At 32.4% G+C, this 13,496-nt stretch overlaps 1 protein-coding gene across 2 annotated transcripts in view; it reads left to right on the top strand.

Moving 5' to 3' along the window:
• Nucleotides 1–2,136, top strand: part of LOC129222183 (pyruvate dehydrogenase (acetyl-transferring) kinase, mitochondrial-like) — a 70,149-nt gene extending 68,013 nt beyond the window's left edge. For both annotated transcript variants that reach the window (XM_054856650.1, XM_054856647.1), the window contains exon 12: nt 404–2,136. In XM_054856650.1, the coding sequence (XP_054712625.1) occupies nt 404–450 (47 nt within the window). In that variant the 3' untranslated portion in view covers nt 451–2,136. The remainder of the gene's footprint in view (nt 1–403) is intronic.
• Nucleotides 2,137–13,496: the final 11,360 nt, after the last annotated feature.

The raw sequence follows: 13,496 nt of genomic DNA, 5'->3' as shown, positions 1-13,496 counted from the left end.
AAAATATGAACATTTAATAGGTTGCAACTTCCCTATTGCACTGCTCGCCCCCCTTGGGACGGCCCTATACTGTATTTTAGAATTTTAAATTTCATATTTATTGAAACTAAGAAAAATTGTCTGAAAAACTTATTTTGTATTCTTAAGTGAAGTACATTCTATGAAAATAATTTCTGGCGGAATCAAAAAAAAAAAAAAAGTGAGTAATATAAATTGAATTTAGTTGATTCAGTGTTACAACTAAAATTAATTCACAATTGTGCAAAATTATTAAAGCAATTCTTAAACAATTTTCTGGTCTGAATTTGAGAGGTTTATATGTAAAAGATATATCATTTATTTCATTGATAAAAAAGCAATTAGCATGTGAAATGTTATTGTTATGATGTTTTTTGTATTTTAGGTGATTATTCTTTTACAAGGCACAAATGTAGAAAAACTCAAGTTTGATGTGAATGGTGTGTGATGCTTAGTAGCTCTGTAAATATGTTTGTTTTATGTTTTGTTTTGTCATATATTGAACTGTTGTTCTCATATCAAAATCCTGAGATTATGGGTTTAAAATTCATATTTCAATGGTGAACATTTTTCTGTTTCTTAATGATTCCTCAACTGCAAACTCTCGATTATTTGCAGAGTAGGGTGCCACGGTAACAGCGGATAATCCAAATAATAGGTAAAAAACAATGCTAGTGCATACAATAGCTAAAAAAGATACATAACTATGCTGCATTTAAATACTAGCTAAAAACGATAACATTGAATGTAAAAAATATTTGAAAAAGCTAAAAACAAACAATAACGCAATCATAATATGTTCAAAACACATTTAAGGACTATAGTATTAGTACATATTGTTTGAAAAAAAAATGTGAAAAGACCGACGGATAATCCGACCGCCGATAAATTGGGAGTTTACTGTACTTTCAATGTATCCTTTGTACCTATACATTTTCTAAAAGCAGTTATTAATGTTAGGAGATGTATTCTATGACAATAAACCGAATTTTAAGATCAAAAATTTATTCCTAGAAAAATGTTACCCTGCTACAAGATATCAACTATCGTAAAAATTATAAAGTAAGTAACCGCCCTATTGCCAAGGCTAAGGCAGAAATAACATGAAATACACCGCCAGCTCAGTCAATTCCAGCCGAGGATTGCAGTTTCGTGCTTATTAGCACTCAATAAGGCAATAGGGCAGTTTCGTGCTTATTAGCACTTAATAAGGCAATAGGGCGGTAACTTACTGAATATACCTGCCTTGCCTTCAATATTCAAGTTGAGCTGAACCATTGTTTCGGTCACTCGTCTGGTCGGTGCTAATTCTGTATTAGCTACCAGTTTGTTTGGCACTCTAGGTTTCCTTAAGAGGTTTTCCACCTCCAGCTCAGCCACTCCTATGCCGGGCTGATCAGTGCTAATAAGCACGAAACTGCAGTCCTCAGCTGGAATTGACTGAGCTGGTGGTGTATTTCATGTTATCGTAAAAATATTATTATTTCTTTTCTTTTTTACCACCAGAATTACTTGGTACGTAGTTGAATCTGTTAGGAAGACTGGTATTGGATCTATGTTTTTTTTTGTGCAATGCTCATTAAGCTTTTATATTAAAAAAAAGAATGCCAGAAGAGCTTTTCCCACCTGAAGAAGTTGTTATAAAATGCTATTGATGTGCAATTCAGTGAATGTGAAAGTTTTCAGTTTGTGATAAAATGGTTTTGAATTTGTGATAAAAGTAGTATAGTCAGAAAATTATTTTTAAATTGAGAACTGAATCAGTATGAGTGTTACACTGCTCTGTAAAGAACATTTTGTATTGATGGAATGTTTTTTAAATTTTCAAAATATTTTCCAATACAGATTCAAAAAATACCTTTGCCGTTTTAATATGAAATTTACTTTATGTTATAGATTAATGTTTATTTTTAAGTCGTTACATTGAATTTGACCTAAGTTATGGGTGTATGAGTGTTCTAGTTATGGCACTTTATGTCTAGTAAGAGCTTTTTAGACAAACCTGTTAGTTTTCATAGTAATTCTTGATTTCTTTCATGTAATATTTATTGTTTTGTTATCACTTGTTTAAGTATTAACAAAGTATGTAATATAATGTAAATTAAAAGCTGTTTTTTTTATAGTCATTTGCCTCATTGTGTAGTATCAGTAAAACTCATTTATAACATTGCATTATTCACTTTTTGCTCTTTTGCACCTAACTTGTTTTTAAGTGTATGCATCAATTTTAATTTCTTCATTTACTTTCCTGTTAAATGTTGTTTTACTATTGAAAATATATTTTTTCATGAAAAAGCAGTTACAATTTTTTTAAAAAAGGGTGAGGGGATATAACAATCCAAACTTCTGAAGTCTAGTTAAACGTTTAGATCCCTTGCAGGTTAAATCCTTTTGTATCTGTTGCAAATAAACCTTTTCATGTGTTCCAACTTTTTAGGTAATGTGGTATCAAATTAATCAACCATAAATTATTCTAATTTTAATCCACATTTTTGCATAAATCCTCTAATATGAGGACTAAAAAATTCTCGCTTAAATTAGTATTAAATATCCATAGAAACCTCTTTTTTCTACATGAGCTAAAATTTGTTTCAATGTTCCAAGCTGTTTGGAATGAATTGTAATTGTTTTTAACTTATTTCATGCTAAAATGGAGGTGAGCCTTCAATGGAAAATTCATTTTTGATCACAGTCATTGTTGAACAATGCTATTATTAAAATGTACACCCAAACCTTTTTTTATGCAGTGGACAGGGACTGAATAAAAAAAATTGTTTGCAACTTAAGGAGTAGCTATAAAAAGTTGTTTTCGCAACACAGTTAATTTTTTTTTTGTGCAGTAGAAAAGGTCCCGCATAAAAAAAGTCTCACGCAGAAAGTAACCCAAAATCTTATCTTTAAACGAAATCAAAATGAACCAAGTGATGATAATTTGGCCAAATATTTGAAATTTACCGAATAAGGAAATTTTTGGGAGGTCACAGTGACTTCTCCTCGGGATGCCCCTGTCGTCACTTGAAGATACTACCTCGCACTCATTTTATAAATAATTTTGCCAATTGAGTCCCAATCTGATTGAAATTTTCATATGCCGCACAAAACAGGTTTGAGTGTGTCTAAAATTTTTAAAGCAATATAAATGTAAGGGTGGATCCTATGGTGAAAACAAAGTTCCGGATATTTAAAAGACACGGCATAAAAAAGGTGCCAAATGATGTTGTTCATGATTTTTTTAAATGATGTTTGCTTAGTAGGGATTAACTTACTTTTTTAAGAATAAACATTGCTTGTTTCTAATCCTGTTTGACGATTAGCTGCAAAACATCTTCTCCTGCTTCAAATAGAGCAGTTTTGTATACTGCAACCTTAAAATTTGAAAAATAAAAACATGGACAAAATGTGAGGTTTAAAAAAAAAAAACTAGGGGGCTTTGCCCTTTGCTCACTAACGCTCACCAACCCCCAAAGATTGCTTCGCAATCTTATTTGATTCACAAAGATTTAAATCGTCAGTTAAAAACAGATTAAAAACACATTATGAGCTCCCTTTGGATCAAAAAGCACCCCTTCCCCGGGTTTCAAAATAACTTGTACCAACTTGCAGAGCCGTAAGAGCTAAGGGGCTCCTGAGCATTGCAAAACTGCAGTTTTGTTTATTCATGGTCTCTGTAATATATTTTGCTCTTTAGCTCGGGGCTTGAACTGAGTTGAACTTAAGATTTTCCGTTAAAATTGAAACCTGTAAAGTTAGTGAATAAGGGAAAGAAGAAACATGCACATGGAAAAGACGTAACTATGGCAACGCCAAATAAAATATCATTAATTTTAATGGAGATGAGGATTATTTGAACTTGATTTTTAACGGCTTGTAACTTTCTTTTCCTTTGGAGATAGAAGCTCAATTTTTTGACCATAGGTCGAGTTAGATCTGGAGTAAAAAAAAGCCGCTCTTTTCAGTGGTGTCAAAAAAAAACTGTGGGACAATTCATTCGCTTTTTACTGATAGATTTAATGAAGAAAGTAATGCCTAAATTTTAGCTAAGCCTAAATAAGTCCGAGCTAAAAACGCAAATAACTCCCACCGTATTTAAGTTAGAGCATTGAAACAAATTGCCTAGAACGCGGAAAATTCTACTCTTTCCTACGATATACAATATTAATATGTTCAAGTAATTTTTCACCCCTTTAATAGGTAATAATAAGCAATTTACATGAAATTTGAGCGTAAAAAAATAATTATAAAAAAACTAATTCGAATTTTAAAACATAAAACCCCAGATGCACACTCCCGGGGCTCGAAGTAATTTTGTACAAAATTTCAACGCTGTAGGTGCTATGGGGTCTCCTGGACGCACGTCCGCTACAAACTTCCTTCCAGAATTTCTTTGAAACCTTACTTTTACTTACTATAAAGAGATTATTCCTCAGCCAACATTTACTTTCTCTTAATCTTTAAACAATTATTTTTTGCAATGGGTTTTATTCCCTAACCTTTTCGAAAAACTATGCTAAGTACACAGCTCTGGATTTTCCCTCTCTGGGGATGTTTTCTTTCTTTTTTTTTTTTTTAAAGAAAATAATCAAGAAAATATAAAATCAGGTAAAGTGATCTTGCAAGACAAGCAAAAAGTATCCTTTCCAGGATTTGAGGGAGCCCTTCCCCTCCTGCCTTTTTTTATAAATGTTTTCCCTTTTTGTTTGTGCAAATGTTTCAACCAGTTTGCTGGGGTTATTACTTCTTAATTCTCCTAGAATTAGGTTCATTTTATTGATCTTGCTACATGTCAATCATAGCTATTAGTAGGTTCAGAATCATCAGAAGATTATAAAGGGTTGATACTGTGTTATATTTACTATATATTTAGAAAGTTATCCTCTTTTAATTTCTGAACTGAATGAATCCAAAGTAAAACAAATCAGTATTATACTCTCGAAGTAAACAAAAGATTAGCTTATTTGTTGGAAAGTATATTGGGATTGATTTAAAAATATTGTTTCATCTACTTATTTATGTGTGCACACGGGCCATTTCACTGTCACATGCAGGATAAAAAGACGCTTAAATTTCATTAACATTTTGTCATATCTCCTAATATTTTAATAAAACAGGTGTTAGCAAATTTTTTAATCTTTACATTTGATACAAAGATGTTCCTGCAGTCATATGTTTATTAAACAATTTTGTTATTTAAAATTTTATTTATTTGCATGCATCACATCCAAAGTCAACCTCCTGTAACTTGCTTATAAATTGTTCATATTTTTGCTCTATTAATATATTAATGTTAAAATAAATTGTAGATTTTGAGAGAAAAATGTTCCAATGTAAAGGAAACATATATTATTTGTTGAGATGTAATAGTTTAAATCATTGAAAAAAATTATGTATTGGACCATTCCGTGAAAAAGTAGTCACTTTGTCCCGTTTATGACAATTCATATATTTCATTTAAAGAGTCATTAATTAAACAAGTAATGACAAAATCTTTTGCTTAAGGAATCACACATTCATTAGCAATTTGTTCAGCAATATAATTTTTACTATTAAAACGACAATGAAATTAAACTAAATATTTGCTTCTTTACTTGATTTACAAAAATTTTCTATGTCATACACAGCAGGAAATCTTATTTCTAATGCTGGTTTGTGGTACAAATACCACCATCAGGATCAGCTTATTTGAAACGCTGTAACAGAAAAGTACCCATACTTGCATTGCAATATGAAGTTAATCCAAAACGAATTTTGTGATGAAAAGCTGCAGTATGCTTAATTGTCATAAATTATTCATTTATTATTAAAATGATGATTCCTTTTTTTTACGCAAATCGATCTTAATAAATACAAAAAATAAACACGTTTGTTGATAGAATTGTCGTTAACGTCAATTTATTAGGAAAAACGCAGTTTTGCAAGGAATCATTTATAGTACATTTCGATCGAGCATTTAAAACTCAGTTTGAATTTCTTTTTAAATTTTAGTAAATTTAAAGGAACCTAATGCTAGTATGCAATGATTCTTTATGATGAATTTCTCAATCTTGCTTCCCCCTCCCCCTCTAGGAAGAAAAAAAAGTGCTTAAAAACTATAAAGCACCATGGGTGCAAGTTTGGTGATGTGTTCAAGACGGAAAATATTTTCAGTCCCCCCCCCCCCCCATGCCTGCATGCAAGCTTAAGGAAAAATTTATGTGTATTAATGTTGTAGATTTTAACAATGCCAGTTTTGGAATCTGTGTCTGATTTAAATTTAAAGCCTTTAAATTGTAATATTTAAACGTTTTGACATCATAATTCCAAAAAATCTAAAATCCAGCAATAAGTGGAGGGAAAGGGTCTGGGTGACTCTCCCCAGAAATTTTTCAAATTGAAGTCCAAAAAACGCTATGGTAGGCCATTTTGGTAAAGTTTTGGGAAAGGAGGGGTTCAGGAACTCTTACATCAATTACTTCAAACTGATAGTCCCAAAATGACAATATTGGGCAGCTTTCGAAAATATAAGAGAAAGGGGGGGGGGGGGGGTGCTCTGGGCTCTCCCAGAAATCGATCTTTTAAAAATTAAATTGTACTCCATCTTTCATAATGTTTATATGCTTTTTGAATGCACTATGGAAGGGATGGAGTTCAGGAACACTCCTTCGGCAGTATTTCGAAATTGAAGTTCCAAAAATGCAATTTTAGACGATGTTGGATAATGTTAGGGGTAAAAGTATTCGCAACTTCGTACCATTCGTTTTTGCCGATGGTAAACATTTTTATTGTAGCAATAAAATCGCTTAGGACATAAGGTTTTCACTTTTGCAACATAAATCAGTTCTGATCGGAATGTCTACATAAGGTAGCGCCAACCAGTGGCGTAGCTAGACCCGACTTTCAGGGGGGGGGGGGTTACTTCTTTTATATCTATCTATCTATCTATCTATCTATCTATCTATCTATCTATCTATCTATCTATCTATCTATCTATCTATCTATCTATCTATCTATCTATCTATCTATCTATCTATCTATCTATCTATCTATCTATCTATCTATCTATCTATCTATCTATCTATCTATCTATCTATCTATCTATCTATCTATCTATCTATCTATCTATCTATCTATCTATCTATCTATCTATCTATCTATCTATCTATCTATCTATCTATCTATCTATCTATCTATCTATCTATCTATCTATCTATCTATCTATCTATCTATCTATCTATCTATCTATCTATCTATCTATCTATCTATCTATCTATCTATCTATCTATCTATCTATCTATCTATCTATCTATCTATCTATCTATCTATCTATCTATCTATCTATCTATCTATCTATCTATCTATCTATCTATCTATCTATCTATCTATCTATCTATCTATCTATCTATCTATCTATCTATCTATCTATCTATCTATCTATCTATCTATCTATCTATCTATCTATCTATCTATCTATCTATCTATCTATCTATCTATCTATCTATCTATCTATCTATCTATCTATCTATCTATCTATCTATCTATCTATCTATCTATCTATCTATCTATCTATCTATCTATCTATCTATCTATCTATCTATCTATCTATCTATCTATCTATCTATCTATCTATCTATCTATCTATCTATCTATCTATCTATCTATCTATCTATCTATCTATCTATCTATCTATCTATCTATCTATCTATCTATCTATCTATCTATCTATCTATCTATCTATCTATCTATCTATCTATCTATCTATCTATCTATCTATCTATCTATCTATCTATCTATCTATCTATCTATCTATCTATCTATCTATCTATCTATCTATCTATCTATCTATCTATCTATCTATCTATCTATCTATCTATCTATCTATCTATCTATCTATCTATCTATCTATCTATCTATCTATCTATCTATCTATCTATCTATCTATCTATCTATCTATCTATCTATCTATCTATCTATCTATCTATCTATCTATCTATCTATCTATCTATCTATCTATCTATCTATCTATCTATCTATCTATCTATCTATCTATCTATCTATCTATCTATCTATCTATCTATCTATCTATCTATCTATCTATCTATCTATCTATCTATCTATCTATCTATCTATCTATCTATCTATCTATCTATCTATCTATCTATCTATCTATCTATCTATCTATCTATCTATCTATCTATCTATCTATCTATCTATCTATCTATCTATCTATCTATCTATCTATCTATCTATCTATCTATCTATCTATCTATCTATCTATCTATCTATCTATCTATCTATCTATCTATCTATCTATCTATCTATCTATCTATCTATCTATCTAATCGCTTGGAATTTTTTCCTTTTCTTCTTTTTTTTTTTCTTTCTCTTCTCTCTTCTTTTTCTCTTTTTTTTTTGAGACTAACGTTTCGGGGGGTGTTTTGTCCCCAAACCTCCCCCCCCTTAGCTACGCCCCTGGCGCCAACAAACCAGAAATGAAGGAAAGGTGGGGGAAGGGTATGGCCGACTAATGATAATGAATTGGCACCATTCCCCCACACAGTCTTCATTTGAAAAAGAATTCTTTTATAAGATAGCAGGTGGTGAAATAAACAATAAAAAATCGCTTCAGTGAAGTAGATATATTTTTTAAACAAGGTATCCTTTCTAATATTCCTAAAGTAGCGCTTTAAATTTTCAGCATCAAAACATTTTCGGGAGAGAACTCCTGAAACCCTTCCTCTGAGTTCACCACAAACGTCCTAAATTTCAATTTTTAAGGCTTCAGTTTCTAAATTGTTTTGTAGGAATAGTGCCCCTCTTACCTATAAACATGACTTATGACAACCTAAAAGTTTTAATACTTTAATTTTGGAAACTTTTTGAAAGAACTTTCCTACACCCTTCCCCCTTAAGTCATCCAAAGATAGCCCAAAACAAAGCTCTTAAAATTTCAGAAACGAAAATATTAAAAATTTTAAAACTTATTGAGAGAAAGCCTTCGAATTCCCTCTTATTAAGTCTTTTAAAGATTACCTAAAACTGAGTTCTGAATACTTCAGCTTTGAATATGTTTTGGGAAAGGGGAACTCCGAACCCCAAGACAGTCTAAAGTTGCTCTTTTAAGACTCCAGTGTCAGAATTTCGCCTAAAGAGAGCCCCTTCCCTCCCTCTTGACGTTGCCAAAGACAGCCTAAAAGCTTTAAGACTTCAATTACAAACACTTTTCGGGAGAGGGTCCCAAATGTCATTTCACTCAAGTCCATTTAATTATAGCCTCAAACAGTTTTTAAAACATCAGCTACAAAACATTTTCATGTTAAAACACCAAAACCATCTGTCATAAATTCACCAAAGATTGCCTAAATTAGTGTTTTTAAGACTCCAAATTTTTTTATTTTTTTTTTAAACCTCCCCCTCCCCTCTTTTACATCATTAAAGACAACCTAAAAAATTTTAAGAGTTTGCAGAGGAGAAATATCGAACCACTCCTAGCTTCAAAAATGGCTTTCAATTCAGTTTTTCGATATTTTATACTGTAACCCTTGAGTAACACTTCATCCCCCCCCCCCCTCTCTTAGATTGTCCAAGATATCGTTTTAAGACCTCAGTATCGTTGGTTAATTTGCGAAGTGATTACCCTCTTTGCAAGAGCAGCGTATTTTCCAAATTCGTGCTGCCGTCATTTTCCTCCTTTTCTTTCTCTCTCCCCCCTCCCATATTTACATTCTAGTGAGTGTTAGATTCAATGACATTGGAATTTAGTGATTCCTAAAGTCTTTCTCAAAAATGAAGGAACGGTTGCCCATCGGTGTTTCCAACCAGCTTGAAATTTCCCCTCGATTATTTCTAAAATTCCCATTTTCATTGAAATATTCAAAATCCCTGATAGTTTCCGTTTTACTTGGTATGTGGACGCCCTTTGATGTGGCGAAAACATTTCATCTTGTCAGCAACAATCACTCTCATTCGGTGATTCAGATTCAGCTCTTTAAGACATTTTAAGAGTGTACATAATTTTCATTTTTGCATGTAATGCCTCCTCTACACTCTTGGACGAGACCACGAGACAAGACGAGATCGAGAATGTGGATGGAGGTCTTCCCTTGGCTCGTGGCGCCTCGCCTCGTAATTGTCTCGTCTCGTAGTGTCTCCGTTTTCTGGCGGTAAACTACACACGAGTCAAAGGAATATCCCGCGCCATGATAGCGCCGCCATCTGTTCGCGCGCGGAATATTCTCCGTTTTTGTTTTTAGCAAGCATAGCTTATTTCTTCGTTCTTCGCTACTCGTTATGGCTGGTAATATTTAATATTGTACGGGCAAGTTGATTATTATTTTCTGCTTTTTATTTAATTTTATAATTAACTATGAAATTAACTATGAAATGTTGTTTCATTTTAGTACATTTCTGTGAAATATTTAAGGTTGCAAAACTCTAAAAATATTAAGAATTCTTAATCAGGCTTTATAATTATTTGTAAACTTAATTCTCAGGTTTTATCTTAATTTCGCCTGTACTTTTAATAATTCACCTGCACTTGAAACAGCATTATTAAAATGAGTTAATTCAGTTCAACTGCTTGAAAAAAAAAAAATGTTTTTGACAGTACTTTTGACAGAAGCATTTCGAAGGGTTTTTTTTTTTTTTTTTTTCTTTTTTTGCCGCACAGTGTAATTCAATGCTATGAAAATCATGAGTACAGATCTTTATATTTTATTTTTATAACTAAATTGTATAATATTGTGGCCATTTTTGGTGTAATCTTAATTTTTAAATTCACATTTGTTCTCATAAAACAGTTTCATAAAAATAGCGGATAAACATATTTGTCAACCACCATCTCTTCTTCCTCGACTTCTTTTTTGCCTTCTTGGTGTTGTAAATGTGTAGGTAGTTGTATGTAAAAAGAATACAGGCACCTCGCAAAATCTGCATCTACTTCGTGGTCCATTTTGTAAATAAACAAGCGGATTGACAGTTGAAACGCGCGCGAATGCTCGTGACATCACCGGCTTCTGCGTGCGCAAACACCTCGCCCGAGAGTGTGAACGGCTCTCTCGTTCAACGCTTCCCTCGCCATGACGTCACAGATCTCTCGGCAAAAAAAACCTCTCGTGCTTTTCAGGGAGAGTGTGGAGCAGGCATAAAGTTTGCAAAAAAAAAAAAAAAAAACCCGCAAATGAAAAAAACGAAAGAATGATCGAAAATAGCATGAGAAAAGGCTAAATTTTTCAATTAGAACCGATTATTTCGATAAAAAACAGGGAGAATAGCGAGTAACTCATCGGTCTACAATGCAGTGTGTTGGAAATAACAGAGCTATACCTAAGTGCCGCCATTCACGAGCGAGCCGAATAGAGCCGAGCCATTCGGAGTCGTTCCATTTGGAATGGGATAAAATTGTAACCGCATTCACGACCGCATCCACACCGCACCGCGCCAATGACCGTCCGTTAAATACAGCTAAATCCAGCCGCCATATTTGAAAAAAGTTGCTAGATTTTATTGTTTATCGCCCTATTTGGCGATAATCAAAATGAAGCAATTCTTTTGATACAATCGTTACGGATCAAGTTAAGTTACTTCATTAATGGTGTACAGTTAAGAAAAAAAAAACATTTAACAAAAACAATTTTTTATTTTTAATGATTTAAATATATTAGTTTATAATTGAACTTAAGAACCATTCCTAAATTGTGTTTTATTCATCCAATTCGTTTTAATTAATTTAAAAATATTTTTAATGTCACATAAAAGGCAAATATGAAAAATTATTTTTAAAAAATCGAATTGTACCACGTTTGAAAAGCAAGCACTAATAAGAAACAAACAAACAAACAGTTACACAGTTTAAATGCAGTTACTTGTTTTATTAGAACTTCACCGTGAAATTTGGTTATATGTTAGTTGATTAATACACTTATGGTAGAGTCATATAGGGTCATAAACTTTTCATACAGGGACTCTAATAACTCATTGGAGCTATCTGTACAAAGTCCCCCCCCCCCCCCAAAAAAAGAGATACCATAAATGAAAGAGAAAAGACTCCTTTAAATACTCCTCAACCCCCCGAAAAAAAATCAACGGCAAAGTTTGTTCCATGATCTGCAGGGGTGCCCTTTCCTTCAAAAGTGAGGGCATTTATTTCTTTGTTTTTTCGCAGCCCAATGCAAATGAAATGCTAGAAAAAATTTTCGTTAGTAAACTCCTAAAATCCCATAGTTAAAAAAAAAAGAAAAAAATCGCAAAACAAAATTTTGAACAGGCATCTCGTTTACAGGACCAATCTATGAGCTCAAGGCCAAATTGCAACTGTTATTCCCTCCCCCGCCCCCCTCCTCGACTGCCTGCATACATAGACATTTGTATGTGTAATTTTACGGAGTAACTAAGAAAATATTTCCATTTTGAATTAGTAATAAAAAAGAAAGCTTCGATTATTATGAAACGGAGTTTATTAAATACCTTCAACAAAGCATTGACATTTTTTCTGGTGGCTGGGCAGCTTAATTTTAAATATAGTCAAATTTTGCCCAATATTTACTAACGAAAATAATTTCAGGTATATAAATTAGTATCAAAGTCTCAAAAATCATATTCATCATACCAACATAAAGGTAGTGTTTGTTGAAAAAATTTCATCATTCTCTTCAAATTTTCTAACTTTCTGGTTTTGTCTCCACTTATTTAACAGATGCTCTTAACATGTGAAATCTACATTTTTAAATTAAAATGTAGTTTCTTTTTCATATATTCAAAACTAGGGAATAGAAACGCGGACCATCGTTTTCCGCAAAGTTTCACTTTTGGTTTCGATTCTATCCCATAGCGCAGGTGTTCCCAAACTTTTTCAATTCGCGGCAGCCTTAGAAGAAATATAATTTTTCGAGGCATCCCAGTCTTTATTGATTATATGTGCACGAATGTTACCGTGGGCACTTCGTGGCATCTTTTCGCGGATTAATCGGTAAAAATCGGCTGAAAAAAATTGTTAAAGTGCCCGCTGACCGATATGCTAATGCATTGTCGCATCTCTACTCCGCACCAGGAAAAAAATGACGTTGATATTCCATTTAAATTCTTGAGTCACTAGAAAAAATAAATAAATAAATAAATAAAAACTTATATTTAAAATTTTTTCTCTCCATAAGGGAGAAAATGAATAAAATACACGACATATAAATCCCCAAAATGGGGGAGGAAATCAATAAAATATTTGTTAACTAAGTAGTCTCTTTCATTTCTATTTAACTATATTATACTTTATCCTTTATTTTGCGGCCTCTTGACAGAATGTACTACACCGATCCCTTCCATTTTGGTGGAACTTAGAAATATCAATCATGAATTTTAATCTCTTTTTGATATTTTCAATTTGGCCCAGGTTCCATAGTTGTGGTACGCCCTTTGTTAGCACAGCCATAAAAATATATTACTTTTTTCAATTTTTCAGAAAATTTGAAGTGATAAACAAATGTTACACAACAGTTTTTAATTTTAATCTA

The sequence above is a fragment of the Uloborus diversus genome, chromosome 5 (assembly GCF_026930045.1).
Source record: "Uloborus diversus isolate 005 chromosome 5, Udiv.v.3.1, whole genome shotgun sequence".
Taxonomy (NCBI): Eukaryota; Metazoa; Arthropoda; class Arachnida; order Araneae; family Uloboridae; genus Uloborus; species Uloborus diversus.
The sequence above is the reverse complement of the archived record's forward strand: the minus strand, read 5'-3'. Positions and strand labels throughout refer to the sequence as shown.